The 27,735-nt window shown below is 47.4% G+C and overlaps 1 protein-coding gene across 3 annotated transcripts in view; it reads left to right on the top strand.

Moving 5' to 3' along the window:
• The window catches only part of Nup210 (nucleoporin 210), a 102,543-nt gene that overhangs the window by 17,430 nt on the left and 57,378 nt on the right, over positions 1–27,735 (top strand). For all 3 annotated transcript variants that reach the window (XM_076567353.1, XM_076567355.1, XM_076567354.1), the window contains exons 4-11: positions 6,901–6,997; positions 9,133–9,283; positions 10,915–11,047; positions 16,198–16,356; positions 16,914–16,982; positions 18,567–18,673; positions 19,600–19,740; positions 20,533–20,670. In XM_076567353.1, the coding sequence (XP_076423468.1) occupies positions 6,901–6,997; positions 9,133–9,283; positions 10,915–11,047; positions 16,198–16,356; positions 16,914–16,982; positions 18,567–18,673; positions 19,600–19,740; positions 20,533–20,670 (995 nt within the window). The remainder of the gene's footprint in view (positions 1–6,900; positions 6,998–9,132; positions 9,284–10,914; positions 11,048–16,197; positions 16,357–16,913; positions 16,983–18,566; positions 18,674–19,599; positions 19,741–20,532; positions 20,671–27,735) is intronic.

The following is a 27,735-nucleotide window of genomic DNA, read 5'->3' as shown; positions in this document are numbered from 1 at the left end:
CAAAATTTGTATTACCATCACCATGTCACTGTCTAATTTTAGAACTTCTCGTCAGTGTAGAAAGAAACCCAAAACCTGTGAACATTTACTGCCAGCTGACCGCTGCCCAGCCCCTGGCACAGTCCACCCTCCCCAGCCAGGTTTCTGTCTGCATTTCTTGCTCTGGACTCTTCCTGGAAGTGTGGTCACGTGGCACAGCCACAGAGTCTTCTGACCATCTTCTCTCACTCCCTCTAAGCCTGGTGCCTTCAGTCCGTGTGCTTAGTTCTTCTTAATGTCCGACAGCATTCCACTGTGTGGACAGACCACATTGTTTCTCTAGCCGTCAGCTGATGGAATTTTGGGTTTTCACTTTGCCACTGTGGACTTCTGTGTAAAACATGTTTTAGCTTCTCTTGGGTAAATGCAGATGAGTGGGGCTGGAGAGATGGCTCAACAGTTAAGAGCACTGGCTGCTCTTGCAGAGGACTCAGATTTTAATCCTAGCACCTATGTAGTGGCTTATAACCATCTGTAACTTCAATTCCAGGGGATCTGACACCCCTTTCTAGCCTCCTCTGGACACTAGGCCTGCATTTGTACATATAAATAAATCTTTAAGAAACAGCTGAGTGGTGTGCTTTCTGATTGGCTTTCCTCAACCAGACATACTTTGACCTTTGTCGTCAGTTTTGGTCCGAGTCTCTTCTGTGAATGAACTTGACCTTTGTAAGCTTTGAGAACTTCACTGTCTGAGAAGGGTTGTGTCTTCTCTAGATCCCTGTTGTTACCCAACACTAGCTCCACAGCTCATCAGATGTGTGGGAGTCTGTGGATGTCAGCCCTTGTGCTAGGCCACAAGCAAGTTGGGTAATGCCCATTGCACAGACAAGGAAGCTGGGCTAACTTACCCAGGTCACATGGCACATAGGTGGCAGAGTATTCTGCTGCTGCTCTGATTCTCTCCTGCTGCAGTACTTTTCCTGGCTGTTGGCAGCTCTCTGCACTCTGCGTAGACCGTCTGCTTGCTGTGGTTTGGATGTGATTTGCCTGCCTGAAACTCAAGTTCATTTTCTGTCCTCAGAGTATGAGTGCTTGGAAGTGGTGGTCCCTTTAAGAGCTGATTTAGTCATAAGAGGGACCGATGCAGTTCTTGCTGGATCTAGTTAGCTTGGTTTTGTTCAGTTCATACCTAGCAAGTCTGCAATCTGCCTGCCTCACTTTCCGAATTTTCAACATGTTTAAAATGCTATGAAGCAGCTTGTTTGTTGTGAAACAGGCTCTTATGTAGCCCAGTCTGACCTCTGTTTCACAGACCTCCTTGCCTTTGCATCCAGAGTGATGGAATTATAGGCATGTTCTCTCACACCCAGTTTTCTACGGTGCTGGGATTTGAACCAAGGGCTTCATGCATATTAGACAAGTACTGTATCTACGACCCATGTCCCCGATCCCTCATGATGCATCTTTGACGTGAGGTCTTCATTGGATGTGGCAACCTAATCTTGCATATCCATTCTCTTGAACCATGAGCTAAATAAACTGGTTTCCTTTACACATTACCTGTGTTAGTGTTCTACTATGACTAAATACCTGAAGATGCAGCTTAGAACGAAGAAAAGTTTACTTTGGCTCACGGGTTCAGAATTTTAGTCCGTGGTTGTTTGACCTTATTGCTTTCCAGTATCCCTTGCAGTGGCATGCCTCCACTCTCACAGGTGCCACAAGCTAGCAACCAAGTCTTTGGGGGAATTTAAGATCCAAACTATAATGCTCTGTCATAGATGTGTTTATTTTAAGAACTGAAAATGGACTGTCACAGGACTCCTTAAACATTCTCCTCTTGTAGCCAAGGAATTTTCATGTGGTCTCGGGTGTGTAGGAACTTAAAGTAGGCATCAAGTCAAATTTTTACTCATAATAAATCATGCATTCATTTTAAAACAGTGCTTTTGTGTTTATTAATGATGAAAGCAAATTGGCATACTAACAAGATGGGTGTGCCTGCTCACTTTTACATAAAGAATTAAATCCCAGCTGGGTATTTGATACTGTAGGACACAGAGCGTTTGCTGTCCTTTTCAGAGCTGATGGATATTTTGATTTTTGATGTCTCGGTGCTGAGAATGCTGCTTTGCATAAATACATAGTTCAAGTTGGGAGAAATTCATTTAGGGCCATTTTAGAAATCCCGAGCCAAAATTCACATACTGATTTTCTATGCAACTTCAGTTGGCAACTCACATGGCAATATTTTGAGGTGAGGGAGGGATTGAGACAGGGCCAGCTCAGACTGGCCTCAAACTCACTGTAGCTGATGATGTCTTGTACCCCTGTTCTCCTTGCCTCTCCTGCACAAGTGCTGAGATTACAGGCATGTCTCACTGGGCCAGCCTCATGGAGCAATTTTTAAAATCAAAATTATAACACAGTACAACACCAAAGATAAACTAGTTGGCTGTGTGCTGAGGAATGACAGGAAAATCCAGAAAAGTCCTTGTTTTTTTTAAACAATTACAATATTTTTATGTATATTGGTATTTTACCTGCATGTATGTCTGTGAGGGTGTCAGGTCTTCTTGGACAGGAGGTTGTGAGCGGCCATGTGGATGCTGGGAATTGAACTTGGGTCCTCTGAAAGAGCGGTCCGTGCTCTTAACCTCTGAGCTCTCTCTCCAGACCTAATTTTGATATTTTTTTTAATATGTATTTATTATGTATACAGTGTTCTGTCTGTATGTATGCCTGCAGGCCAGAAGAGGGTGCCAGATCTCATTACAGATGGTTGTGAGCTACCATGTGGTTGCTGGGAATTGAACTCAGGACCTTTGGAAAAGCAGCCAGTGCTCTTAACCTCTGAGCCATCTCTCCAGCCCTAATTATGATATTTTTAAGAGCAGAAAACTTTGTAGATATATTAAAACATTATATTTGTAACACATGGTGGTTTCAAATCTGAGCATGATGGAATGCCCAATGCAAAGTGCTCATGTTAGCCAGATGTGGTTGCCCACGCCTGGGACAGCAGAGGCAGGTGGACCTCTGTGGGTTCAACACTAGCCTGGCCTACACAGTATGAACCTGTTTCATTAGAAACAAAATGGAACAAAAAACCTACCGAAGAGCACATGTTGCATGTTCAGAACCGAGATTGTAGTAAAGTGTCATAACATGTGACAGTTCCACATTTGAACTTTTGATTATTTTCTGGTCATTGTCCCCATGTAAAAAATGTTTCACTGTTGTATTTTTTTGTGGACCCCACATTCAGTCATGATGACAAGCTACGGTTTAAGAGCTGGGAACTAAGACACTGCCCTTTTGACATGATGCTGTTTGCAGTGTTTCCAGAATTTCTCATCCCTCATGTACCATGTGCATCAGTGAAATGTTAACTGAGTGTGCTCCAGGTCCCCAGAGATGCTCACCTCCCTGTGCTGTGCTGTAGCTTTGAGATGGAGGGCCTGGGCCCAATTCTCTGCTGTCAGAAGCCCTGCATCCTCCAGGCCTTCCTGCTCAGGTTTTCTCCCTGGCTTCTCCCTGGCTTCCCGGGTGGAATTTGCCCTTTCTCGCTGACTTCTCTCAGCTCTTACTGGCCATGGTACCGAGGGCTTGTTTTACCTTGTTGAGCTGAGCTCTTGGCTCCATTCTTCCCACTGCTTCTGGACTTTGGAGCCAGTGAGCATTGGACACGTGTTTGTTCATTTGAGTTGCATAATGTTTTTCTGAGGCTCTCCTCCCTTCTGTCCTGTAGACTAGGACAGAAGAGGTATGTCCTCTGAAGTCTGAGCTCCTGGGTCTCTTGACTGTGAGCCTTTGGGTCAAGGGTTCTGTGAGTTGTACACATGGTGCTCATAGCTACTTCTCAAGTGGAGAAGCAAGACTCTGGGCCTGGTCTGTGAGGCCATTTTGCCTTTTGCATCCTATAAACCTACAACCCCACCCCACCCTCACGTCACTCTTGGGGCAGGCTTATTTGGTGGTGCCTCCCTCACTCTCTCCTTTTAGCGAGCTGTGGGCCATGGCGTGGGGGTCATTATATGGCTTCCTCTGGTTTTATTTTGTCAGGAGTAATCAGTGTCCACCTTGCCCACAGGACAGGTTCACACAGGGTCCTGTATTCAGAAGGGGCCAGACTTGGCTTCATGCTCAAATCCCGCTGTCTGGAAGTTCATAATTGTGGACTCCGGTTGCACCGTGGAGTGTGTGCTGGTGACATGGAGCCTTAGCAATTCAGGGTGCTGCATCCTTGCCTCCTTCATGCATCCTGGAATGGCTTCTGTGCCACCTTTCCCTGGCTCTTGGTTCCCTGGGTCCTCCTGTTCCCTGTCCTCATTCTTAACCATTTCTACCCTCTACCTGTGGGAGTCTCAGTGGGGAGGGTTGGGTGCATGTGTAAGGCAGGACCACCCATTTAGGAAGGAGAGATAAGACTCAGTTCTCTAGAGCCCAACCCAGGTGGGATGCTGGGTGGTGGTGCAATGGCTGGCAGGAAGAACCAGCAGTTGGCTGTGCCTGGCCCGTTTGTGCCCCAAATTGCAGGGCAAGGTTTCAAGGTCCCCCTGAGGACCTGTTATCTTTGGACTAGTTCTCACCGTGAGGGAGCATGCCCTCAGCTGGTTCCATACTTTAGGAAGGGTCTCCTGTTTCTCTTCTAACCTTCTGGCACTTTCCACTAGCTTTGAATGAGAGCCCCACATCTGCATACACAGGAAGCCTGGAAAATTCCAGTCAGTTCCCCACGCACATCCTTCTGGATTGGTGGAACTTTAAGAAGCCCTAGGTTCTTCTGTCTCTTCATCTTGGGAGGCAGGGTGGAGTGAGAGAGGTGCTAACAACTGAGCCCAGGAGCCATATGCGCCAGCCGCCACAGACATTCTACGAGACAGGGCCCTTGTGGGGTATCTGCCCCCCTGCCCTCCTCGTAAGGCCCTCCTGCTCACTGGGGACACGTTCTCCCTCCTGCTCACTGGGGACACATTCTCCCTCCTGCTCAATGGGGACACGTTCTCCCTCCTGCTCACTGGGGACACTTTCTCCCTCCTGCTCACTGGGGACATGTTCTGCCCTAAGATTTAATTTGAATTACGTTTATGTGTGTGTTGGGTTTGTGTGCAGGAGTGCAGGGCCCTTGGAGGTCAGGACCTGGAGTTCAGGTGATTATGAGTCACCCGATGTGGGTGCTGGGAACCAAACTCAGGTCCTCTCTAAGCGCAGTACACAGGGCTCTTAACCACTAAGCCATCTCTGTAGCCCATTGGAGACACTTTCTTGAATTGACCCAATAGATCCGTAAGGTGGAGTTCTTGTTCCCATTTTATGGTAAAGAGGTCTGGAGTGAACCAGGAAGAACTCTCAGAGTACTCTTGGATATGCAAATGACCATGGTCAAGGAGTTGACTACCCATTGGGTTATCATATCTGGTAGTGATTGTATAACTTAAAGGGATCATAGAATAGCCTCTAGTCTCCATCAGCATCCTGCAGGGTCAGCCTGCTTAGTTCTTCCATGAGGGAGCTAAAAATCAGCTGGGCTGGGCTATCTGTGCTCACCATGGAGAGGGGGGAGAAAAGAAGAGGTTTCTGTGGTACCAGCTGTGTCACAGAAAGGGGCTAGGCTATGAGGTGATGTGTACCTTGTCTCTGGGGTATGATGAAAAGATGTCTGGTGTCCTTGCCATGCGAATTCAAGGTGTGGATTTCAGTATCTACCTCATGGGTGTTAGGGAGACAAGCTACTTTAGTCCAGGGGCTTCTTTAGGGTTTGAGAATCATAACTTTTCATCTGTTCAACACCTCCCTGTACCTTCATCCTTCTGGAGGTTTACCTGTCAGAGTTGGAAAGACACCCAAGGAACTTTAAGAAGAGACCTCCCTTCCTCTAGTCTCCCCTGAGAAGTAAAGGCAAAGGCCACCTTTCTCTGGCTTTTTTTTTTTTTTTTTTTTTTTTGCTAATTGTCGTTTGATTTGGGCTTTAAAAACAAAGATTAATTAGTTTAGTCTTTATTTATGTATGTGTGTGCGCCTGCATGAGTTTATTGCTTACACCACCTGCATACAGGTGCCCACAGAACCCAGTGGGCATCAGAGTTACAGGCAGTTGTGAGCCACCTGATTTGGATGCTGGGAACCAAACCTGAATCTCCTGGATGAGCAATCAGCACTCTTAACCTCTGAGCCAGCTCTCCAGCCTCTGATTTAGCCTTTGAGATCTTGGGTGAAGAAGGTGAGATTCCAGGGTAGTCTGATTAAATAAAGATCCTATTGTTTTATGATTTGGGTCTGAACTGTCTCATAGGCTCCTGTTGACTTGGACACAGGTGCAGGAGTGTTCAGAGATGGGCCATGAAGGACCTGACCTTGTCAGTTGATGGCTTTATAATTTGATGAGCTTTTGAGGAGTGCAAACTCAGGAGATTCGACCAGGCTGAACAGGCCATTGGGAACATGCTCTTATGTTCTGCATCTTGTCTCCATTTCCTCCCTCTGTCCCTGATTCTTCACTCCAGTGAGGTGAGAAGCATTGCCTTGCCCTCCCTTGATGGCCCCTGCTGCCTAGATACACTCCTATGCTCCTGTGCCTCTAAGGGAGGCCTTCTTTCTTCAATAAATGACAAGGAGGTTGATTAATGGCCTAGGTCTTAGTGGTCTCTGGAGGTATCTACACCTACAGAGGGTTCAAGGTTAAGTGGGGGAGGGACAGGTCTGGGTTCAAATCTTGGCTCAGTCCATGATGGTAAGAAGCAAGTATCACCATTCCTTTGAGCCTTCGTTTCTGAAATGGAGGTCATGGTGTGTGTGTGTGCTTTGCAGGGGTGTGGTGCTGAGCATCGTGGCTGCATGTAGTCAAAGTTGCCATCTCCCTGTCCCTGGACCGTACGGAGCAAACTCATGCATTTCTGCCTCTGAATTCTTTTACAGGGAACACCTTCAGCACCCTTGCTGGACTGGTCTTTGACTGGACAATTGTGAAGGATACAGAGGCCAATGGGTTCTCAGACTCCCACAATGCGCTACGGTAAGAGGCTCTGTGACAAGGCCTGGCCACCTTTGAGTGGATGTAGGAAATTGGAGGTCCTTAGGCTTCCTCCTGTCAGTGAAGAGGCCAGGGCAGCTCCCAGGATGCTTGGTGCCCACAGTGACTAATTGGGGAAGAGTTTGGTGCTTCCCAAGCATGCAGGCAGCCTCTGTGATCCATTGTGGTGTATTCTGTGGGAACTTGTCAGAGAGGTTGGGATATCTAGCTGGACAAAGAAGACACAGAACTCTGGAAGGCTGCCTTGGGGTGCAAGGGACATGTGGGTGGCCCTAGAGGGAAGTGCTTCCCTGGTGAGCAAGTTAAAGGGGAGGCAAGTTCTAGCTAAGAGGAAAGGCCAGCAGCAAAAACAGTTCTTAGGATAGGCTGGGTCTCCAGCATGGAGTATAGACAGACTCATAAAGAGAGGGTGTCAGAGCATCTGGACTCATTACACCCCTCCCCCAGCAGCCATCTGGCCTGTGCCCACCTCTGACCTTTCCACTTTCCAGCCAGGGAAACTGAGGTTTGGAGAGAAAGGGCCTGTTGGTAAGTGGCTGAGCTGGCATTTGTACTCAGATCTCTGTAGATCTGCTTTATCCAGCATGGGAGCTGCTGAGCCCATGCTGAGTCCAAGGTACGTTTGACAGAAGGAAAAGTTCCTTCTGGGTCAGCAAGATGGCTTGGTGGGCAAAGGGACTTATCACCAAGATGACCTGAGTCCCCATGGCATGCCACATGGTAGAAGGAGAATTGACCTTCCTCTTGACCTTCTCACTTGAGCCGTGACATGAACACACACACACACACACACACACACACACACACACACACACACACACGCACGACGCACGCACGCACACAATTTTTTTTTAAGTTTCTTTCCTGAGACATGCTCCTTACCTTTAAAGCCATGGTTGAAGGCTAGCTATCTGTTGGCTGGAGTGGCATTGGAGTGATTCAATTTAAAACCTACAGAAAATGCCAGTGTAGTGTAGAAAAGGTTCCCTAAATTGTTTGAGGGCCCAGTGCCAGGGTGATGTCCTGTCAACTTTGATCATTTTACTGTGCTTTCACTACCATTAGGATATTGAGTATCTACAATACAGTTGTCAAGATCAGGAAATTGGGGCTGGAGAGGTGGCTCAGCAGTTAAGAGCATTGGCTGCTCTTCCAGAGGACCCAGGTTTGGTTCCCAGAACCCCTGTAGCTCAGAGCAGTCTGTAACTCTGGTTCCAGGGGATCCATCACTCTCTTCTGACCTCCACAGGCACTGCATGCACACGGAGCACAGATATACATGCAGGCAAGACACACATACAAAATTAAATATTATTTTAAAAATCAGGAGATTCACCCAGGTGCATGCTATCTTCAGAACTTACGGTAACAACCCAGGGTCACATACTGCATGCTGTCACTTTTCTTTCTTTCTTTCTTTTTTTTTTTTTGTCTGTCAGCCTGGGAAAGTCCCTTGGTCTTTCTTTGATTTTCAGGGTCTTGACACTTAGGAAAATGACAGTCCAGGTGGTATGCTGGGCATGGGTCTTGTGCATACTAGACTGCACTCTGTCACTGAGCTACTCGATGATAAACCACAGCTTACCACAGCGCTGGGTTGATCTGGGGAGACTGCAAGTGTGTCCTGCAGGTTGTTCCTTCTTGGGCAGAGCAGGGGGCCTTGTTATAAATTGCTGGCTGAAAGAAAGACAAAGTAGGGAGCCCATAAGCCAGGCCTGCTGGGCAGCACGCTCTCAGGAGGGTTCACTGTATGTGACTGATTTGTTGAGCTGGTCAGCATTACTGACCGTCTTTGAGTTGGGGCCTTGGGCTTGCCTTTTAATGTGACTTCTTCTCTGTAGATCCAGCTGATGGCCTCAAATTCCAGTGTACGTCATCATGTGTGGGTGTTGATATAGTGCCCATTCCCAAGACCGGTATATTCCACAAAGGCGCTGCAGCTCTGACCCAGACAGTAGCCAAGTTGTGTGTCTAATGTTTCCAAGCAGTGTGATTCATGACGTCAGCGCCCCTTATTCCGGGATCCAGCCCTCAGAAGGAAACCCTGATAATGGTGAACATCACACTGGGTTCTGGGAAGTTCTATGTTCAGGTCTCGTGATGCATTCCCCTTTCAGAATCCTCACCTTCTTGGAATCCACGTATATCCCGCCTTCCTACATCTCAGAGATGGAGAAAGCAGCCAAGCAGGGCGACACAATCCTCGTGTCTGGGATGAAGACTGGAAGCTCCAAGCTCAAGGCTCGAATTCAGGAGGCTGTCTACAAGGTAGGCCTAGGCTCCACTGTGCTGTCCCCACAGTGGAGTAAGGTAGACAGTGGATTACAGAACAGGCTCTAGGGTGTTATGACTTCTGTATCTTTCTGTTTGATTTATGTGAGCCATGGTGTAGGGATATTGAGGCTCCAGAAGTCATCATCACGGAGGTCACAGCAACTCCTCCTCTGTTTTGAAGGCGTTACCTCATTTCCAGGAAGTGCTCCCCATCCTGATGCAGGGGCACACCCACTATCTGACTGGGTCTGTCAGCACTTCTGTCAACGAGCATCATTTCTGCCATCAGTTTTCTCTGACAATGAAAGCCACAGCTCCTGGTTCGGAATCTGACACACAGGGTACACTGGACAGGAGGCCCTGTCCTCCTTCTGCTCAGTTTTTCAAGTTGCTTCCTGAGGTGTGGGTGGGGGCTGAGGGATGAGCTGGGGAAGAGACCAGGAGTAGGAACTGAGAACACACGATACTTCCCCTTTCAGGTCATCCTGGACCTCTGAGCATTTGTGGAGTGAGGGCTTGAACATTGGTAGACAGCCTCTGAAGACATTGCTCCTGGCTCCTCTGTTTTCTCTCTGTGTAGTAACTGTCACTTTAAATCAAGATAGAACATGGGTAATGTACAGCGAGTAGTCATGTGTTTTTGGCAGTGACAGTTTTGAGTGCATCCTGGTGCCATACCTATGGGGTTCTCCTGGGGCCTAGGGTATGGGGTTGTAAGTGATATCCTGTTTCTCCATGCCTGTAGTAGTCAGAAGATAAAACAGAGTTCTGGGGCTGTAGCTGTACCTGAGCTGTATAACTAGTGTGGGTCAGTCCTGGCTCAGTCCCCAGCACTACATAAAAATAGAACAAATTGGGCTGTAGAGATGGCTTATAGCTAAGAGTGCTTGCTGCTCTTACAGAGAACCCAAGTCCAGTTCCCAGTAACTACATCAGGTGGCTCAAAGTCAAGATACAGGGTACCCAGTTCCCTCTCCTGGCCTCCACAGGTACCCACACATGTGGCATATACACACAGAGGCACACATGTACATGTAATTTAAAAGAAAATAAATGTTAAAAAAAAAAACAAAAACAAAACAACAACAAAAAAACACACCATGGGTTAAAGAGATGGTTCAGCAGTTAAGAGCACTTGCTGCTTTTCCAGAGGACCTGCGTTTGGTTCCCAGCACCCACATGGCAGCTCATTAACCATCTGTAACTCCAGTTTCAGAGGATCCAACACCCTCTTCTGGCCTCAGTGGGAATGAGGCATGCATGTGGTGCATAGACACACATGTAGGCTAAACACCTGTATGCCTTAAAACACACACACAGGCCGGGCATTGGTGATGCACGCCTTTAATCCCAACACTCGGGAGGCAGAGGCAGGCGGAGCTCTGTGAGTTCAAGGCCAGCCTGGGCTACAGAGTGAGTTCCAGGAAAGGCGCAAAGCTATACAGAGAAACCAAAAAAAAAAAAAAAAAAAAAAAAAAAAACCCACCACACATACACACACACACACAGCCACAGAGCATACCACTATCACCACAAAAACAAAAAAACCTTAAACCTTTCTTCCAACTCCCCTGCCCCCATTCCCCACCCCACCTTACCCTCTTTCTCCTTTTCTCTGTGCTAAGAATGTTCGCCCTGCAGAAGTCAGGCTGCTGATCTTGGAGAACATCCTTCTGAATCCAGCCTACGATGTCTACCTGTTGGTGGGGACCTCCATTCGCTACAAGGTTCAGAAGATCAGGCAGGGGAAGATTACAGGTACATCCATGTTAGATGCTTCCCTCTTTCTTAAAAAAAAAAAAGTTTTATTTATTTTTTATGTGTATGGGTGTCTTGCCTGAATATATATGTGTATCTGTCTGTCTGTCCATCGTGCCCCCCCTATGTGTATGCAGTACCTGAGGAGGCCAGAAGAGGGCAATAGATCCCTGGAATTGGAGTCAGCACTATGGTAGTGAGCCACTATATGGGTACTGGGAACTGAACCTGGAGCAGAGCACACACAGGAGGAGACTCTGCCATTTTCTTTGTGTGATCTTTTTTCCCCCATCACTGTCTTTTTGGGTGTTATCATCATGTTTAGTCATTGGCACACCTTTTAACTTCCAGAGCTGGATTTAACCATTCTGTTTGGAAATCAACTTACATTAATTGACATTTTCTTCCATAAATGTATGAAGTGTAAAAACTGGGAATTTCACTGAGACTTTCACATTAAAGAAATCTGTAGCTGGGCATAGTAGTGTCTCTGATCAGGCCCTCAGGAGGATGAACCAGGCAGATCATGAATATAAATGAACCTGGGATAGAATATAAGTTCAAAGACAGCCTGGGCTACAGATCAAGGCCTTGTCTCAAATAGAAAAGTATGACGATTCATTGAAAGTGATCAAAGAGGCACCCCTTCCCAGTCAGGAATTCTGAATTTACAGCTGCTTCTCAAGATGAGTGCTTTTGGCTTGAGTCTAAATGTTGATAGTTTGGGTGACCTACACAAACCTTCTAGTTATATGTATGGATGCTTTGCCTGTGTGTATGTGCTCCATATGTGTTCCTGCAGAGGGCAGAAGAGCACATTAGATCCCTTGGAACTGGCATCACAAATGGTTTACGAGACTCCATGTAGGTGCTGGGAATAAATCCAACAAGTGCTCTTAACCATTGAGCCACCTCTCTTGCCCCAGAGTCTTCTAATTTATATATATAAAATGTGTATGGGTGTTTTTTTTTTTTCATGTTTATCTAAGCACCACTGTGTCTAGTGCCTATGGAGGCCTGAAGAAGGTGTTAGATAGTTTGAGCAAACATACATTTGGGAATTGAAACTGGGTCCTTTGAAGAGTGGCCTGCGCTCTTAACCACTGAACCACCTCTCCAGCCCTAGCCTGGAAAAACCTTCTAACACAAAAGAACAGGAACACAGGCTTAGCCAGCAGAGTGCCCCTGAGCTGCATCCCCAGCCCAACTCATTCTTAAAATTCTAATGCATTCTTTCCACAAGGGCCATACTGGGGTGTGTCTGTGTGTGTGTGTGTGTGTGTGTGTGTGTGTGTGTGTGTGTATGTGTGTGTGTGGTGTGGGTGGCAGAATGCCTTTTCTGTACTTCTGTGGTGCTTCTGTGTGAACATTTGATGCAGACTCATGTGAGCTATATCCACGTGTTTCCCTACATTGTGCAGCACATTTATGGGATTTCTGATACCAGAAGAGTTTGAAGTTCTGTTGAAAGTTCTTGACATTCTTTCCTTGCAGTTCTGTGTGGATGTTGGCTCCTGTCATGTTGCTTACAATAGGAAGTTTTCTTGTGTTTTAGGATTTGGTGTCTTGCTCTATTATTCAGGTTGGCCTTGATCCTGAGTCCCAGTAACACAACCATCTCTTCATTTGATGTATTGCTATTAGTGACTGCAACATTCCAACAATGTCTGTCCTTGTCTTCCTGGCTGGTCTCCACTGGGCCCCTCCCTTAGGTTCTGAAGTCTTCTGCTGTACACTGTAGCCCAAATCCATACAACCACTGACAAATTCTCTCAGGTTTATTTGTGCAGCACCCAGGGAACACCAGGCTGCTGCACTTCTCCAGCATCGTATCCTGTAAAGGGTCCTCAGACAGTAGCCAGGTCCTGTCACCCCTCAAGGGAAGTCTACAGCTTTGTCATTGTCCTAACTAGTGTTTTGTCAACTAGACAGAAGGTACAGTCACCTGAGAAGAAGGAACCTCAATTGAGAAGACACCTCTATCAGACTGGCTTGTAGGCAAGTCTGTAGAGCATTTTCTTGATTAATGATGGATGTAGGAGGGCCGGGCCCAGCCCTTTGGACAGTGCCATTCCTAGACAGATGTTCCTGAATAACATATAAGAAAGCAGGCTGAGCAAACTGTGAGAAGCAAGCTAGTGTGCAGCATTTCTCCATGGTCTGTGCTCAGTTCCAGCCTCCAGGTTCCTGCCCTGACTTTCTTATAATGGACTATACACTATAAGTTGGAGGAGTGGGGAACAGAGATGTCTCAGCAATTAAGAGCACTGGCTGCTCTTTTAGAGGACTAGGTTTAATTTCCAGCACCTATATAGTAGCTCACAACCATCTGTAACTATTTCCAGGGGATCTGACTCTCTTCTGGCCCCCATTGGCACAAGGCATCACACTGGTGCACAAATATACATGCAGACAAAACAGACACATAAAAAAATTAAAATTATAAGTTGAAATAAACTTTTTCTTCTCCTACTTGCTTTTGGTTGTGGTGTTTATCACAGCAACAGAAAACAAAACTAAAACAGTCCTCAAATGGCCTTTTCTATTCCAAAAGGCAGGAATGGGGACACAGAAAGGAAGGATGGAATCCAAGCAAGTCCAAACCCAGCAGGGCCAACACTCAGTCCTGAAGTTCAGTTCCAGCATCCCATGCATGTGGCGATGGTATGACTGAGCTGTAGTGGGCTTGAGCAGCCCTGCGCCTGCAGCCTTCCCAGTTATATCCCACCTAGCCTGTTCCTAGGGCTGGCTCTACTCGTTACCTACAGCTTCCACCCTCCTAGCATCTTCCAACATCAAGTCTCCATTTCAACTTAGGCTGCATCCTTACAGCTTCATCCATGCATTGTTTTCTCAGGTCGCTACAGCTCTCCATTGAATCTATGCAGAAGTCTATATGACTCCTTAACTCTTGCATCTCTTACATTCTGCAGGTTTGCTAAACCAGCATCATGGGATGGTGGTACCATCGTCTGTTGCCAGCTCAAGCAAAAGCTGACTGACTTGGCCTCAGCTGCTATGGCCTCTGAGTGCCTAGGCAGTAGAGCACAGTGAAACAAATCACGGGAAAACATTTTGCTAGGATGCCTCATGGCCACACAGTAACACACCTGGAGGGTTCCTGTGAACATGTGCTGTTGAGCCCCACCCCCAGAGTTTGGTGCAGCCGGTCTCAGACATACTCTGCACCTGCTTCCCTCGCCCACAAGAGATTCTAGGTGATGCTGACAGTCTAGGGATTGTAGTCTGAGGACCTGCGATTCAGAAGCAAGTTACTGGGGGCTATTTGGAGCACACAAGAGATGCAGAAGTTGGGCAAGTTGCCTCTTTTCCCAAATCCCCTTAGGCGCCTTCACTGGCCATATTCCATTCCAGGTCAAGAAGTGATCCATGGCTACAGCTCTTCTGACAGTGAGTGAGTGGCTGGTTAGGACATGCTGAGGATGCAGAGGAGAGAATGTTAAAGTGGTTAGGCTTGGAGGCAGGGGGTGCTGCTTCCCCTCACTAGCTGTAGGACTATGTCTTAGTCCATATTCTGTTGGATGAGATGCTCAAGCCTGGTCCTTGATGTAACTCACAGTCTGGAGGTCCGATAGCACCGGCGTTTGTCCAGCCCTGCCTTTCGTTTGCAGCCCCCTTGGCTGTTTCCCTCAAGGCAGGTGGGTCGTGATGGCACCATGTGCAGCAGCAGGAGAGTACATGTAAGAGAGAAAACCAAGAGTTCATGAGCCAGGCTTGCTGTTTCATAACAGCCCGCTCTTCCAGGAGCTAACTAGGGTTCTAGACCGACCTTCCTTCCTTCCTTCCTTCCTTCCTTCCTTCCTTCCTTCCTTCCTTCCTTCCTTCCTTCCTTCCTTCCTTTCAAGGCCATACCTCTAGTGACCTAACTATCTTCCCCTAGGCCACATATTTTGTTTTTAATTTCTTATTTTTTCTTAAAGGTTAGGTTTTTAAAATTATGTGTGCACGTCTTTGTGAGTATATGTATGCAGGTGCAGGTACCTGCGGCAGCCATAGGTATCAGTTCCCCTGGAGCTACAGTTACAGGCAGCTGTGAGTTGTCCAAGTGGGTCCTCTACACTCTCGATCACTGAGCCATCTCTCCAGCCCCCAATCACTAATTTCTCTCTTTCTCTCTGGGGGGTGGAGTGTGTGAGCATAGGGGTATGCCTGCTGCTGGTCAGAGAACAGCCTCAGTGTTGGTCCTCACTGTCCACCTTGGCTGAAACAGGGCCTCTTGTGATTCACTGCTACGCACACCAGGCTAGCTGACGTGCAAGCTTCAGGGATTCCTCTGTCTCCCATCTTGACATAGGAATGCTGGGATGGCAGGCACATGCTACTGCTCCTTGCTTTATGTGGGTGCTGGGATTTGAACTCCCATCCTCATCCTTACTCAGTAAATGCTTTACCAACCGAGCCATGTCTCCAGCCCCAGGCCACACCCTTTGAGGTTTTTACCAGGCCAGTCTTCTAGCACATGAAGTTTGGGTTCTCAAAGCAGTGGAAGTCATGGCAGACCATGAGCTAGCTTCTCACCTGACTTGCTCAGCCCTGTCTAAGTGGGGGTGTCAGTAGTTCTTGTTCCGAGGGTTGAGGGATGAGATGAGGGAAATTGGTCGTGAGACACCAAAGCAAGCCCATGACACCTTGACCTTGGAGTCAGCTCTCGCTTTCTCTTTCCTGGGACAGGACTGAACTCCTGTCTAGCAGTTGTCATTCAAATCAAAAGTGCTTATGTTCTCTGCCCATATGGTGGGTTCCCCAGAACCTGTGATTTCCTGGGGGGTTGGTCTGTGTCCTGGGCTCTTTTTGGGAAAGGTATTTTTACACAGAATAGACATGGGGCACACAGAGAGCAGTCAGAACACGAGTCATTCTTCGCGATGGTAAGCTGAACTTCTGAAACTCAGTGTAGAACCATCAGCTACAGACTTTTTGGTAATACCAGTGAGAACCCCACTGGGGCCCGGATGCAGAGAAGAGGTTGTTCACTTCGGGGGATGGTCAGATGCCCACCTGTGTTAGCACTCCTCAAGCAAGGGTCTTGACAGCAGGTCCCAAGAGTCAGTGCTGGAGATGGCTGTATTGGTATCCAGCATTTCACATCTTTACCTTCCCGGCTTTTCTTGTCTCTTTTTCATGCCCAGAACTCTCAATGCCTTCTGATCAGTATGAGCTGCAGCTTCAGAACAGCATCCCAGATCCTCAAGGAGACCCTACCCAGCCTGTGGCGGTCCTGACACAGGAGACATCAAGGGTGACTGCCATGCAGATGGGACAGAGCAACCTGGTCCTGGGCCACAGGAATATCCTCTTCTCTGGCACTGCGCCATGCCGACTACTTTGAAGCCAAGTTGTTTTTCTCCTTTAAAGCCAGCCAGGACTAAAAATAGCACTGTTTTCTCCATCTGTCTGAAAATCAGAAAGAACCTAAATAGCAACCCGCTGAGTGGAATTGCTCACCTCTGTGGGTGACTCACAGAGACTCCCAGAGACAGGAGACTGTGGCAGAGGCACACGTCATTCCAGGCCTCTGGAAGCTTCTCAGGAACCACAGCCCCCTCATAGGGGACCCGGCAGAAGCTGTGAATACTGGCACATAGGTTGTTGATAACCCAAGATTGATTGTGTGCCATGTGGTTCCTCGGGGTCCCTTGCAGAGAGCCTGGCTTGTAGGGCAGACAGTACAGCGAGGGTCTTGACTCATCAGCGCCTTTGCTGTGATTGGCCTCAGGCAGGGGTTCTTCACCCACCTCTCAGTGCACATGCTCTCTGCATGATGCTCAAGCCGTTTGAGTCAGGCTGGAGCCCCAGCTGCTTTCCATTTCGTGTCTTATGTTTTGTACCTTAATTAAGAGTTCAGGTATCCGCATGCAAGGAGCTTCTAGGCTGCCCAACAGCACCATCTACGTGGTTGAAGCCGGGTACCTAGGTAAGTGTGGTCCCCCGGGGTTTCCTGGACCTTGATTGCTTGTGGCTCCATCAAGTCAAGACATCAAAGAGTAAAAGCAAGAACTGAGGCTCAGCTTGGCAGTATATGTCTTAGTTAATGTGAAAGTGGCCCCGAGTTCAGTTCCTAGGACCAGCCAGCAAGAGCAAACACACAGCAGCTCTCACATTGGCCATGTCCTCTGTCTGCCAGGCTCAGGGCCATCTGTCCTCAGCCCCAGCATCATGCAGATCTGACTGTTGCTACGGACCTGACAAGGTTGGGGACCCTGTGCTGAGCTGAGTTACGGAGCATCTTTAGGGTGACATGACAGTTGGCAGGGCCTTGGCCAGGAAGAAGGAGGAGGCATTAGAGAGAGGAAGGACCCACTTGTAGCGGTAAAAGACCCCGAGGCCCAGGAGGGCCTGAGAGCTGCAATGATAGCCAGTCTCAAGGCCTTTGGGATATGTGTGTCATGGGCGTCACCCTGGCAGCGTTTCCTGGGGTCTGAGGCAACTCACCTGTGGAGCATACTCTTCAGCCAGAAGAAGGATGGCCAGATGGGCAGCAGAACCCTTAAGATCCTCTTGTCAGAGAGCTTGTGAGCCTCTTGTGATGCAGAACCCAGTTGACAAGCAGCAACCCCGGGGAGGGTGACCCTTTGTCTCAGCAGCCTCCTTTGCCTGATTGGCCTGTGGTGAGACTTAGCTTCACAGCAGAGGCTGGTACAAACAGGTGGGTGGCAGGACTGTGGTGGGAGTATAAACACCAGGGCAGAGGAAAGGCTTCTGGAGGTTTCGTGTGAGACAGGTGCTGTGTCAGACTGAACTTCTGTGGTGGGAAGGGTGAACAGAGTGAACAGCTTGGCTGGTGTTGTGGAGATGAGAAAGCAAACGGTATCGTGGGAATAGAAGTAGCTAGTCTGGCATCCTGTGTGGGAACAGGGCTACCTAGTAACCTTAGAGCCCAGACCCAGATACGCCTTGTCCAGAGCTCTCAAGTACTCCTAGCCTGGGATCCAAAACCTGCCCTAGCTTCAGGCTAGACCTGCTGTGCCTGAGAGCTTGGACCTCCCGTGGCTACAGGTGAGACACAATATCACCACAGTGTACTCATCCTTCAGCCTCAGAGCCTAGACTGCCATGAGCTTGGCCGGACCTGTGTGACTTTAGGATAGACTTGCATTGGCCAGGAATAGACCAGCTGAGGATTCAGAGTCTAGATGAGCTATGGGCCTCAGGCTAGATCCACCAGAGCCTCAGACCTACTGGGAAGTCAGAACCTTGATTGCCACAGCCTCAGACCTTAAACCTGCTGAGGGTCAGATTCAGGCTGATGAGTCCATGAGTGTTCAGAGTGTGTATGTTCAGTGTTGATCCCAGGAATCAGAAGGATCAGCTGTGGTTCTCTAAGTCGGGAACAGTGGTGGCCATCAGGTTCCATACCCCATGCATCCCCCGCAGCCAGGCCTGGTGAACATTCTGGGGCCTTCTACATGGGTGGGTGTATAGTGCTTAGCCTCGGCTTCTTCTTCAGCCCTGCTGCCCTTGTAACCTGAGTGTTGAACCCCCCCTTTTCTTGTTCTAGGGTTCACAGTTCACCCTGGTGACAGATGGGTTCTTGAGACTGGACGTCTATATGCAATCACTATCGAAGTCTTTGATAGGTCTAGCAACAAGGTCTACCCATCTGACGTGAGTGCCTGCTGGGCTTCTGATGGAGGGAGGGATGATGTGAGATCATTTGGAGCAAGTGTCCAAGGAGCAGCCAAAACCACAGGGTCCCCACATAGGCAGATCAAAGCTTCCTGTGATACTCCTAGGGCTGTGGAGATAATATCATGGGGTCCCTGGAGTACTTCAGTACTCTGTTAGACCATAAATCAGCATCATCCCCTCACGCAGGGCTGGAGCTAGATACCCCAGGCAGCAGGGCCAATGTGGGTAGTAGTGGTGGTGGCAGCTCTGTGTGTTGGCCTCCTGTTCTTACATGGGATCCCTGAGGTGAGAGTCCATTTTGCTTTGGAGATGGTCAGGTGTCTGGGTCTACCTGCTACCTTCCAGAAACTCGCAAGTGACCAAGGCCGCCATGTTTAGCTTCTGGGAAATCATGCAAGATGAGTTGGGGAGTGGTGGCCAGCCTTCTGTCCCGTAGGAGAACTTCCCAGTACCCTCACATAGATCATACAGTCTCTTACAGTAGTATTAGAGATTTTAGAAGGAGGCTAGTCTCCTTTTTTCTTTTGACAGAGGTCTTTCTATCCCCTGCTGAACAGTGACTGAGCCCGTCACTGTGTTCGAAACCCCTGCAGTCAGGGACTCAGTTCTCTTTTTAAATTTACTGCCCCCTTCTTGCAACTCCAGTCGGCTGTCAGCTGCCCATCACACATCCAGCTAGAACCGTGGTGCTGGGTCTCGAGGTCTGACTGCTATCGCAGGGAGGGAGGCTGGGAGAGGTCAGAGCACTCGGGCCTCGTTTCTTCTGCCCACTTTGTGTGAGAGGCTTTTGGGCCACAGAGGCTCTCAGCCTGGCTTGGCTGCTGTTTTGGAGCTCTCCCAGCTTTTGGATGTCACACTCATCTCTGAGAAGCTCCCCTTACCCATCCTGCCTGCCTTTCCAGAACATCCGGATCGAAGCTGTGCTTCCTCCCGAGTTTTTTGAGGTTCTGTCATCTTCCCAGAATGGGTCTTATCATCACGTCAGGGCGATCCAGAGTGGCCAGACAATCATCAGTGCAACCCTCACCTCCGTGGTGGACCAGGTGAGTTGATGTCAACCCTTGTCCGTGTCTTAGGCCCTGGGCCCCCACAACCCAACTCTGAAAGTAGAAATGTCAGGTGGCAGGTACTTGGCCCCAGGACCCATCCTGTGCCACTGCTCTGGCTCCTGAGGAGACTTTCCCACTTTGGGCTCGAGCTCCAGATGCCCTCGGCTGTCCAGAGCTTGTTGGGGATCCTCCTGTTGCCACAAGCTTTCTCTTCCACTACCCTACACCCACCCCTATAAAAGTGGTCTCACCTTCCGAGATCGAATACAGCTTTGTTGGGGGACAGCGTGGGCAGCGGGCCCACTGGCACCCCATTATCTGTTTGTCTGCTGAGTCCCCCAACCTTCCTTCTGTCTTGTACTGAAAAGCCTCATGAGCTCTAGTGGGGAGCAGTATCTTACCAGTCAGCACATTGTCACGGGTCTTCCCCTCGCTGCCTGCCTCACACAAGCAATGTGTGGAGAGACAGGAAGGACCTCTGCCCCAGACAGTGATGTCTTATCACTGGAGCTCAGGTTTTACATGAGATGTTCCAGACCTCAGTTTCTTTATCTGTAAAGTGGGGACAGCCACATCCATCCTGTGAGGAATATCTGAGGACTCAAATAAATATCTTTTACATGAGTGGTCTCCCCCACCAAGTCTGCTGTCTATTCTGTGTTCTTAGGAGCACAAAGCTACTTTTTATGGCCTGGTCCTCAGGGAGGGTAGGGTCTGGGTGACAAAAAAAAATAGCTAGTGATAAAGTGGTTATCATGGTGACATGCAGCAATCTCATCCTTGCAGGACGGAGGGGTCCATGTGCTTCAGGTACCTGTGTGGAACCAGCAGGAAGTGGACATTCATATCCCCATCACACTCTATCCCAGCATCCTGACATTTCCGTGGCAACCAAAGACAGGAGCCTATCAGTACACCATAAAGGTGGGTGCAAGGCTGCTTTAGGTGCTTACTTTGGGGTGTTTCCTTGGGATGATGGCTCTGTTTTCATTCTTTTCTGCATTTATTTATTGAGACAGCATCTGAACTCTGTAGGTCTCACCAGACTGGCTTAGAATGAGCTATCCTGCTGTTGCAGTCTGTCTAGTGCGGGGACAGGTGTATTCCACATCTGGCCATCCTCTTGCCTTCAGTTTTATTCTCGAGAGGTAGAAGATAGCTTTAAATGAGACAGGCCTTATGGTTTTTATGGTTCCTGAGGTGTCCATCACAGCAGTGTAACTAACAAGATTAAAACACACACACACACACACACACACACACACACACACACACACACACACACACACACACAGATAAGCTGGGCTGCGGTGGCACACACCTTTAATCCCAGCACTCAGGAGGCAGAGCCAGGCGGATCTCTGTGAGTTCAAGGCCAGCCTTGTCTACAGAGCAAGATCCAGGACAGGCACCAAAGCTACACAGAGAAACCCTGTCTCAGAAAAACAAAAAACAAAACAAAACAAAAATCACAGTAACTGTCCTGATTGGTTAGGCTACAGTCATCTGAGATGAAGTAATGAGACTGGCCTATGTAAGCCTTTGGTGTGTTTTCATGACTGATGATTGAGCCGCTGGGCCGGTGGTCCTGGGGTGTGTAAGGAAGCAAACTGAGTGGGGCACGGTGGTGTACACCTTTAATTGCAACACTCAGGAGGCAGAGGCAGGAGGCATGTGTCTGAGAATTCAAGCCCAGTCTGGTCTGTATAGGGAGTTCCAAGACAGCCAGGATTACATAGAGAGACCCTGCCTCAAGACAAATGAATAAATAAACAAACCAAATAAATATGTAGAAGGAAGGAAGGAAAAGAAAGAAAGGAAAAAGGAAAAACAGCAAGGTGAGCAAGTGAGTAAGCAGCATTCTCCATGGCCTCTGCTTCAGTTCCTGCCTCCAGGTTCCTGCCTTGTTTGAGTTCCTGCCCTGACTTCCTTCAGTGATACCTGGAAATGAAATAAGTTCTTTATTCCCCAGGTTGCTTTTGGTCCTGGTGTTTATCACAGCCATGGAAAGTAACTAAAACACAGAAATGGAGTCTAGGTCTGAGTTCTGCTTAGCAGTTAGTTTCCTAAGAGACACTATTTTTGAAAGTAATATAAATATAATTACAGGGAAAATTAAAATCAAGTGGAAATACCACCCTCCCTACCACATGCCTAGCCTTAGTGCCCTATTGGTGACATTATTAAGGCAACTCCACGTAGTTAAAAGGGAGGTTTATTTTGTGGGGTAACTTACAAGTGAAGGGATAGGTAACAGGGACTCGGAAAGGTATAGCGCAGTCCAGCGGTGTTCTCTGGAGAACTCTGCTTGGTCTGCCTCCAGTGTCCAGGGTCCAGGAACGAAGAAAGCTCCCCCATCCGGATCTCGGGTCTTCAGGGTCCTCTCTCGGCTCTGCCTTGTAGGCGTGACAGTTACCGAAGCCTCGAAGGGGGTGGTATTTCCAGGTCAAAGCTGGAACGGCTACCCACTACAGTGCCCCTTGATGCTCCCAACCCCACATAGTTCTGGTCATCAGGAAGTGCTCTCAGCTAGGGCTCAGGCCCAGTGGTCAGCCAAGTCCCATCACTCCTGTGGTCCACCTGCAGAAATGATGACAGGTATCCTGTCTGCACTGGTACCTGCACACTAAAGTATGTCAGGGTTTCAGGTTGATCTCTGACCTAGAAGAGGGCCTGAAGATGGTTAGGAACAGGCAGAGCTATGTGCTGGGTGTGCTTCTGTCCGCCCCAGAGCAGAATTCCGCAGGTGGATCCATGACCAGGTGGTTTCTACCCAGGTCTGAGCTCTTGGAGGTGACACTGTCATAGCTTTGTATTTGTGTGTCAGTTGCCAGGTCCCCCAAATAGGAAGACTGGAAATGAGATGAGATGGAGGAAGGGAGGGCCAAAGGGAACCTCTGAGGAAATGTTGGCCTGTACCACATTTTTCCATGGGCAGGTGTAGCAGTAGCGCCTGCGTTACCAATACCTGTTCACCATGTCCGAGCGAAGGGCTGCGGATTAAAAAATAGAGACAAGAGACAGCGAGTCATTCGTACGTTTGGATGTCGAATGCCGTTTATTGAAAGAGGGAGGAAACCTTAAATACAGGCTTACAACACAAATGGAGGATCCCCTGAGGGCAGAAGTTCGCTACCAATGATCTACATTCTAGACCCAAAGTTCTGCATTCTTGCATGTAAGTTGTTTACACCAAATACAGGATGCACCTAAGTTGTTTACATCACCAGCAGGATGTAGGAACAAAGAACCTCCGGTAAGCTCTCCGATGATCCTAAGGTGAGAAGGACACCGGCAGGGAATCTGAATAGGAAGGACACCTGGTCAGGCAAGCAAGGCTGCAGCCACTCACAGTCGGGGGTCAGGGCCCATGGCGCCCACAGGTCCCCCCTTTTTATTAAATGAGCTTCTGACTTAGGTTGCGTGGGACCAGCAGACCACCTTACCCGTCATAGAGACACTTGCCCAGGCCACACAAGTGCTCTGTCTTAGGTTGGAGGCAGCGGCCCAAGCATTACCCGTCTCTGAATACTCATTATCATACAGACTCAACCATGTGAGCTGTAGAGTGACTGCCGCCAAAGATCTCAAAGTGGCACTGGGCTTGCAATCTGTGCGACACAGAAAAGACCAGCAGAAGTCCTAACCCACCCATAGCCAGAGGGCTACAGGCAATTGAACCATTCCCTATTTAAACGAGCCTTACCGCAAATAGGAGTCCTGTAAGGTGGTATCCCGAGCAAATGGAACTTGAGTTTAAATAATTTACAACTTACAAAGCCAATTATAATGTATAAAAGTGGAATTAAATTTATCATGCCCAATAAGAAGAAAGATTAACTAACTGTGGTAGCTACTTTTGCTGCCAGGGTCTCCATTGTGCTAGCTGTAGTAACCAATTATGAAATAGCAATCCCAGAAACAATAGCAGCAGTGGCAACAGCGATGTCAGAGTCTCTTCTGGAGCGTGTGAGCATCATCTGTGTCTAGCTGCCACGGTCCACTGGCATGGACACGGCTCCAGGAACACGAACCACCAAGGCCCATTTTTCTTGATCCCAGCACTACTTAGGCTGGCAGGTCTGCAAGAGAACAACTGAGAAACATAAAGAAAACAGAAAACAAAAACAGCAAACAAGGAGCAGAACTAATGGCCTCAGTAATGGCTACATTCAGGCTCACAAATTTTGAGGTATCTTCAGAAAGGCTAGATGAATTTCAGGAGGCAAATAAATGTTGCACAGAGCCATTCCTGAAAAGTAGGTACTACACAAGCTTGAGGGGGGTTGCAAAATGCGAAAAGCTTAGCTGGCATGCTACTGTTGGCAAATGAAGTTCATTGACCTTCAGAGTTATCCTTAATCTCCAAGGTGTGATACATTCTCAATGTTTTTTGAACAAAGTTACCATACATTACCTTCTGAAGAATCCAACCACATGGCTACGGTTCCTAGGCTTACAATAATGTTTGCCAAGGCTGGCCATATTGGGCTCTCAATCCCCATTGGCATCAGAAGGGGAGAATTTTTTACGAAGGCCCAATAGGTCTCTGCCATGTTGGGATTCAGCAGCAGCCACAGAGCGTACACAGCGTTCAGGAACCCACAGAGGAATTTCATTGTCCTGCGGAAAGACACAAACAGATCCCCGGGCCCACACCAACACTGGATCGGGTCCCCTCCAAGTGCCAGTAGAAAGATCTTTCCATCGCACCAGAGGATGATTTGCAACAGGAGCCCTCCAGTGCTTATCTGCAGCAGATACTCCAGCAGAATCCACCGATAAAAAATTTAAAATATATAAAACAAGGGAAAGAATAGAATGTGGAGAGGAGAGATGAGCCCCTAACTCCCCCCTTTTTACTTTAGCAATATAAGTTTTTAAGGTACGATGGCAGCGTTCTACTATAGCCTGCCCTTGAGGATTATAAGGAATACCAGTCTTATTAACAATAGAAAAATCTTGGCAGAATTTTGAAAATCCCGTACTACTGTAGGCAGGACCATTATCAGTCTTTATGTATTTTGGCACTCCCATGTAAGCAAAAGCATGAAAACAATGATTTTTTACATCCTTAACCTTTTTCCCTGAATGGACAGAAGCAAAAATTAGAGAAGAATATGTATCAATAGACACATGAGCATATTGTAATTTTTCAAAGGAAGGCACGTGTGTGACGTCCATCTGTCACACATGATTAGGTAAAAGTCCTCGAGGATTGACTCCCAAATGAGGAACAGGTAAAAATTCCACACAAATAGGGCATGATTTAACTATCTGGATGGCTTGTTCCCAGGTTATGCCTGTATGATAACGGAGAGATCCAGCATCTAACTGCTCCTTAACCAACGCATATACAGCCTCCAATTTTTTCTTAGTAAGGGGCCATTGCTCCACCCATACAGGGTCATCGCTCTTCCAAGTGATTTTTATCGGTTGCATAATCGAAGGCTGCTGTGCAGTTACCTCTATGGAAAAGACCCTAATCCTCTAGTATCGCCAGGACCCCTAGTGACACAGGTTTTGTCTGCCACAGGTTGTGGGCCTCCTTGAAACATTTTTCCTAAGCCTCTGTCCGGGCAGTAGCCCTGACTCTTTAGCATCTGTTGTACAGGCTGTGTAGTAAGCACTGTTCCAATAACGTCTAACACATCCCGTCCCCACAAGTTCACTGGAATGTGAGGTAGCACAAATGGTTGAAAAGTTCCTGTATGACCTTTCTCATCCTTTTAATTTAAAAGTAGCCTGTAATGTAATGGCGTCTGAGCTGTGCCAATACCTTGTAGGTTAGAGGTAGAATTTTTAAGGGGCCAATTGGGATCTCAGGATTCTTGTGAAATTATAGATATATCCAGCACCAGAATCCAATAATCTTCCAATCTCAATCCCACATAATTCTATTTTTAATTTAGGCTGTTTATCATTGATAACTGTTTGTCAAAACACCTTTTTTCCTGTACTTCCAAAGCCTCCAGTTATACATATCGGCGCCATTTTGAATTTAAAATATGAAAGTAATAATAATTGAGCAATTCTATCACCAGCTTCTGTTTCCATGGTCCTTTTTACATATGCCAATTATAAAAGCATTAAATATAATCTCTATAGGATTTGAAAAGGTAAACTTTAGGTTATACTCTGGAGTATTTTATAAAATTTTTAAAAGAGGATCCTTTCTTATAAATTTCAAGTAACACATTAACACAAATAGCCAATTATTAACAATGTGGACCAAACAATTTACCTGTATTTTATTTACTGGAAAAATAATTTTGTAACCTCTTTATCAGTAAGAGATTATTATTTATGGGTTTATCTTAGCAACATTATTTAATAAGCTAATAACCCAAACCATTTCAGGTGTTATATTTTTATAGAATTAAACCAAGAATTTCTAGAAAGCAACTTAAATTGTAGAGCCAAATTTTCAGTGATCAACAATGATCAACAATCAATGATCAACAGACAAGACCATACCTAATATATAGTTCAAAATTATGAATTTTGTTCCTTTAGTTTTTCAACCATGAGGATCAAACATTCATCCAAACATTTATCAAGACAATCAAAAGAACAGAACATCCTTTATTTAAACAGCATTGACTTAGCATTCAATGTCCTGACCGAAACCATTTTTCACCAGAAGTTAGGCCCGGTTTAAACTTTTAGTGCTAGTCCCTTCCCGGCCTCAGCTCACTGAGGCTGCAGCTTAGCTTTGCTCTGCCCACTGCTCGGGCTCTATCGCCAGCACCTGCCTGGGCTGCACGGCTCTGCCTCCCACCGGCGCGTATCTGTCCGCCCGCTGCTTCGGGCTATCTCATGCACGCCTTTGTCCGCCACAGCCGCTGGGCGCACCCCGCACACACAAATTCACGTTTAAACTTCCTATTCCCATGAAGGGACTACCTAATAACGAGTTATTCCCACCATAAGGGAAAACAGAAAAACATTTCCCACGAAGGGATCCTAAATATTGAATTATTCCCACTCTGAGGGAAAAATAAAAAACATTTGAACCTAAATTAAGCAAACAGACAGTAAAACTTCTAACCTCTAAGCTTGCTTGCTCTCCAGCCAGCAACAATGAGGCCTACCTGCCGATTCTTTGTAATTCAGATGCTGCCGCTCTGCACTGGCGGGAAGAAAAAACTCAAGAGTTTTCAGCTATCCTGAAAACTCTACAACTGGAAAAAGTCTTTACATTCTCCATTACCACTGGAAGAGGCTTCTCTCTTTCCTTTATCTTTTCTCTACAGGGCCCCAATCTTTAGGCCTAGTTTTAAAAATTTTTCCCCTTTTTACCGGGAAAATCCTTTTTTCTTGATTAAAATTTTTCTCCCATTTCTAACGGGAAATTTCCTTTCCTTCCCTCTTCTCTTTTGGGAAGATTTCCTTCTTTTTATTTAAAATCTTAGCTGTCTTGCCCTTTCTTAACTTTGGTACCTTCCTGCTTCAACAGTCCAATTAACTGACTGTGAGCTACGTGTACCCATTTCAATCCACTCTCACCTGTAAAATGCCGGCCGGCCTTCCAAGAGTGTCCGTCAGCTGTTCCTTCTTACTCAAATCTCGGTAGGAACCTCCATCTGTAGCAGTAGCGCCTGCGTTACCAATACCTGTTCACCATGTCCGAGCGAAGGGCTGCGGATTAAAAAATAGAGACAAGAGACAGCGAGTCATTCGTACGTTTGGATGTCGAATGCCGTTTATTGAAAGAGGGAGGAAACCTTAAATACAGGCTTACAACACAAATGGAGGATCCCCTGAGGGCAGAAGTTCGCTACCAATGATCTACATTCTAGACCCAAAGTTCTGCATTCTTGCATGTAAGTTGTTTACACCAAATACAGGATGCACCTAAGTTGTTTACATCACCAGCAGGATGTAGGAACAAAGAACCTCCGGTAAGCTCTCCGATGATCCTAAGGTGAGAAGGACACCGGCAGGGAATCTGAATAGGAAGGACACCTGGTCAGGCAAGCAAGGCTG

The sequence above is a fragment of the Peromyscus maniculatus genome, chromosome 3, assembly GCF_049852395.1.
Source record: "Peromyscus maniculatus bairdii isolate BWxNUB_F1_BW_parent chromosome 3, HU_Pman_BW_mat_3.1, whole genome shotgun sequence".
NCBI classification, from domain to species: Eukaryota; Metazoa; Chordata; class Mammalia; order Rodentia; family Cricetidae; genus Peromyscus; species Peromyscus maniculatus.
The sequence above is the reverse complement of the archived record's forward strand: the minus strand, read 5'-3'. Positions and strand labels throughout refer to the sequence as shown.